Source organism: Cavia porcellus, unplaced genomic scaffold, assembly GCF_034190915.1.
Source record: "Cavia porcellus strain 051 isolate PalLab524CR breed Dunkin Hartley unplaced genomic scaffold, mCavPor4.1 scaffold_1, whole genome shotgun sequence".
Taxonomy (NCBI): domain Eukaryota; kingdom Metazoa; phylum Chordata; class Mammalia; order Rodentia; family Caviidae; genus Cavia; species Cavia porcellus.
The window spans coordinates 210,279,580-210,283,874 of NW_026947484.1; the positions used below are offsets into that span (position 1 = coordinate 210,279,580).

The 4,295-nt window shown below is 42.3% G+C and overlaps 1 protein-coding gene across 1 annotated transcript in view; it reads left to right on the forward strand.

Moving 5' to 3' along the window:
• Positions 1-4,295, forward strand: part of Fshr (follicle stimulating hormone receptor) — a 169,168-nt gene that overhangs the window by 81,042 nt on the left and 83,831 nt on the right. The window contains 1 exon segment of the mRNA NM_001172949.1: positions 736-807. Within this exon segment, the coding sequence (NP_001166420.1) occupies positions 736-807 (72 nt within the window).

A 4,295-nucleotide genomic window follows, 5' to 3' on the forward strand; every position in this document is an offset into this window, starting at 1 on the left:
TGGAGATAAGCAGTTGCTACAAGTATTATGCACAGAAATTGCACAAGCTGAAAGTCGCTGGGGTCAAAATAAGGTTTTTTAAGGGAGAAATTAAGGCATGCTTTTATTTAATGGGAAGAAATCAGTAGAAGGAAAACAAACTGATGGATGAAATACACAAAAAGGAGAGAGAAATGATAGTGGCACCTAAACTAGGGGAGAGGAAGAGAGATGCGGGGAGAATAGGAGGGCGCTGGTCCAGGACAGGACCCTGGGCAGTCCACGTGTGGAAACAGAGGCAGAGGCAGGAACACCATGTGCACAGGAGGGGTTCTCCAGCCAGGGAGGGCTTAGGGAAGCTGTCTTCTCCCAGCTTTGTTTACCCTCTGGATGGGGTCCATGATCAGCTGAGCAGGCTGTGGAGAAATGGAAGCAACCTCCCAAGGGGCTAGGGGAAACCACGCGGCCACCAGCAAGGCTCACAGCCCAGCTCTGCCTCGTGTCTGCCGTGTGACCCTGGGACAGCTTTTCTGTCTTCCTGAACTCATTTCCTCACGCAAAACGGGGGGAAATAACACCACCAATCTCACTGCTTTGCTGTGGCAAGGGTGAAGACAGGGATTGTAAAAGTGATTTCCACCATTGCTACCATGGCAGGCACTTATTGCATGTGTGCTTTTAGCTGATGTCATATGTTAGGCACCCAGCTATTTATTAATGGTAGATTGTGATATGTTATCTCCACTCTCTTTTCAGGAGGTTTGTCCTCACCAAGCTTCGAGTCATCCCTAAAGGAGCATTTTCAGGATTTGGGGACTTGGAGAAAATGTATGTACCTGACCCTGATGCTTGTGAATGTCTCAGTTGAGAGAAATCAGGTCCCATCTAGAAGGATGCTTGTACAGCTGGCCCCATTGCCACAAGCAGATTCAACCAACTCTGGGTTGAAAGTATTCGGAAGAAATGTTGTCCACTGAACATGTATAGAACAGACATTTTATCATTGTTCCTTAAAAATACAGAATAACAATTTCCATAGATTTACAATGTATTTAGTCATTACAACCAATCTAGAGATGATTTTTATGATAATATATGGAAAGATACATACATTCTTTGCCATTTTATGTAAGAACTTGTGCTCTTGCAGATTTTAATATCTGAGTGGAGTTTATGGGGTGGCTGTACTTCAAAGTCACACTGTTATGCCAAGCAAACCTTTTATATTTTCTCCCTTTTGCTCTCTTCCATGCTTCCTAAAATAAATAGTGCTGAGCCTGCTGTTGAAATTAGTAAAAATTCAAGACAAGTGGTCCTCACCTGTGCATTGTTTAAGAAACATTCCAAGTCCCTGGGAGTGGAGCTTTTAGAAGCTAAAGGTTATTTTTTCCTGATTACAATCTTTTGCTTTCAGAAATATTTTTCACAATGTCTGATTAAATTTTAATTGACAACAGAACCTACCAATTGTATTTAGAGATTCCCTGAACTTCCTCCCAAGCCCATCACACAGACAAGGGGTCACTGGCACACCAACATTTCAAAGGGTCAGGAGAGTTTACAGCACTGATTGATTTCTTTTCAAAACAGAAAATTCTCTCACCACTGCAACTTCTTATGAGACTGATTTAATTTGGAGCTTGCCCAAATAGGATTTTTCTTGAAGTGGGGTCTAGTAGTGGAAAAGAGAGTGAGATCTCTCGTGCTTAAAGTACCCTGCCATTCCTTTGAAGACTCTTTTTTTTTTTTTTTTTTTTTTGGTCTTTTTCATTTTTATCAATACCAGGGATCGAACTCACGACTGCCTGCTTGCAAGGCAGGCACTTATGCCACTAAGCTAAATCCCCAGCCCCTCCTTTGAAGACTTTCACTCCCACCCCAGACCTTAGCACAGAGCAGGTGTGTGCCCTGCACTGGCTCAGCCAGGATGCAGGATGTGAAAGCCAGGAAGGTCACAGAGAGACCAAATATTCAGAAAGAAATGATTTCTTGTTGTCATTGTTATTTGTTGCTGTTGTAAAGTGACAACAATTCTTAGGTTCATATATTTTTCTTATTGAAGCCGCTCAGTTTTTCTTATTTCCTTTACAACCGCCACCCCCCATCAAAAGTCTTACCTTGTGAGGTCTGGCAAAGTGAGAAAGGGTTCTATTAACAAAGGGAATGTCAACTGGAGGGGTGGCAATGTGTTGCAGCAGTTACACCACCTGCTTTGGGGAGGGCGAGCACAAGCCTGAGTCTTGGTGTTAGTTTTAATATAAAGTCACTGTGTCACCCTGATTACAGAACTTTGTCTTTCAGGGTTCTGGTTTCCTCATGTGTGTGTTAAGAGAGGAGTTTTAAAGGAGTGCTTCCCTGGTCTTGCATATTTATCCTCAAGTTAGATAAGAGCCTATTTTAAGATATGCTGTTCTTCAAAGTTTATTCTCCAAATGTTGAGGAGATTTAATAGTCACTGCGATCTCAAGGCAAGGTACTTGCCTGAACCCAGATCACCAGAGAACCCATACAGTCAGAGGAGAGCTTTGCCTCAAGGTGGATTCCCAGATGGAACAGCCAAGTGTAGTCATGGCTTGACTAGTCAGCCTTTACTCACATAAGGAGAGGTCAAAAATAAAACGAATCTTCCTTCTTATCATGTTTGGTGCCCTAAAGCTTCCCAAGTAAAGACCCGGAGCAGGACTGAGCTCTGAGGAGACCGTTCCCCTAACTCCCCCATCCGCCCTCACTGCCTTGTTCTCAGTTACCGAGTTCTCTCTCCATTCAAGACCTGCATCGATGCTTATGCTCTTTCTCCACTTTTCAAACAATCTACTGATATTAATGAATACTGGCTTCATCCTCTGTATATTCCTCTACACCAATCAGTCTCTGTCGTTCAACACATGTGTCCAGGATCGCCCATCTTTATTAAAAGAAGGGTGACCAAAACCCCGCAATGCAAAGCTCACCCTGTGTCCATGCTATCTTCGCTCCATTGCCCATAAGAGCGGCCTAGATTCACCGCCACCCCCAACCCTCACCCTACTGTCCTGTCCTTTCAGCCACTCTTCAGGCTGTGCCATTTGCTTTTTGGCTACAAATTCTCCAGCCCTATTAAATTATTTTGTCGAAGGCCCAAACAGTGCTATGATTGCCAAACCTAATTGTTTCCACGGGGAGGGGCAAAACAAATGATAAATGTAACTGGCTTCCATCAGTGTCTGGCATACAGTTAGGGCCTCCATAAAGGTTAGCTACAGTGATAATAATTGTAATGAGGACAGCAATAATAGAGCTCCTGCCAGTATAAATTCTACTCATTTTCAAGTCAGTTTAATTCCTTTGCTAACCATACAGACCACAGAAACACGACAATAGAATACTTTCTTGCAGGTACTAGTTGTTTGCTCAAATTGCCAACACTTAACTTGTTTATCCCCCAGTAGTAGCTTTAGTTTTTGTTTGTGGATCTTTCCTGTCTCACTCTAGTGCACAGTGGAGGTAGGCATTTCCAGTTCTAAGGATGGTGCCCATGACTCAGGCAAAGTCAATCAGAGCATCACATTCTCTTAGCTACCCATGGCTACTCCAGAAATGGCAGTGTGGTCTAAGAAAGTCAAAGGAAATTTTAAGATTTTAGGGGGTTTTACAAGGAAAAGGTCTGCTACTTCTTTCTTCATAAAATCCCAAGAAAGATGTGAACCCCAGGGCCATCTTGTCACCCAAGGCTGGGGCTGAGGGATGAAACTGACATCATGGGAAGGGAAGTAAGAAAGAGGGAAAGGCTGGGGATGTAGCTCGGGGCACAGCGCCTTCCTGGAAAGCACTCAATTCTTGGTACCAAAAAGAGACAGAGAGAGAGAGGTGGGGGGAGGGAGAAAGCTGGGTCCTGATCACAAGGATAGTCAAGAACAGCTGTCTCTAAAGTCATTCTTCCTCACTGATCACCAAGTTAAATGAGCCATTAAATTCTTTTCTTTTCTTTAAGCCTATTGGGAGATTTGGTTTTTTGCCTCTCACAGTAGAATCCTACTCAATTATGATGTCTGTATCATTAACTTTATATATACCTTCTTGTGACTTTCTGCCTTTTGTCATAGTATATTTGTGTAATTGCCCACATTATAGTAGATTTTCACCTGTGTTCATAAGTCCATGAATGCCTACATCATTATTATTATCATTTATATTATTTATTATATTCTACTCATAGATATCTTATTTCCCCTAAAATTATATTTCTTTATTTTATTCATCCACATATATTTATCATGTATGTACCTGATTCAAGGTGTATGAATGAGTTCAATTCAATTGAATAGATTCTTTTTTTT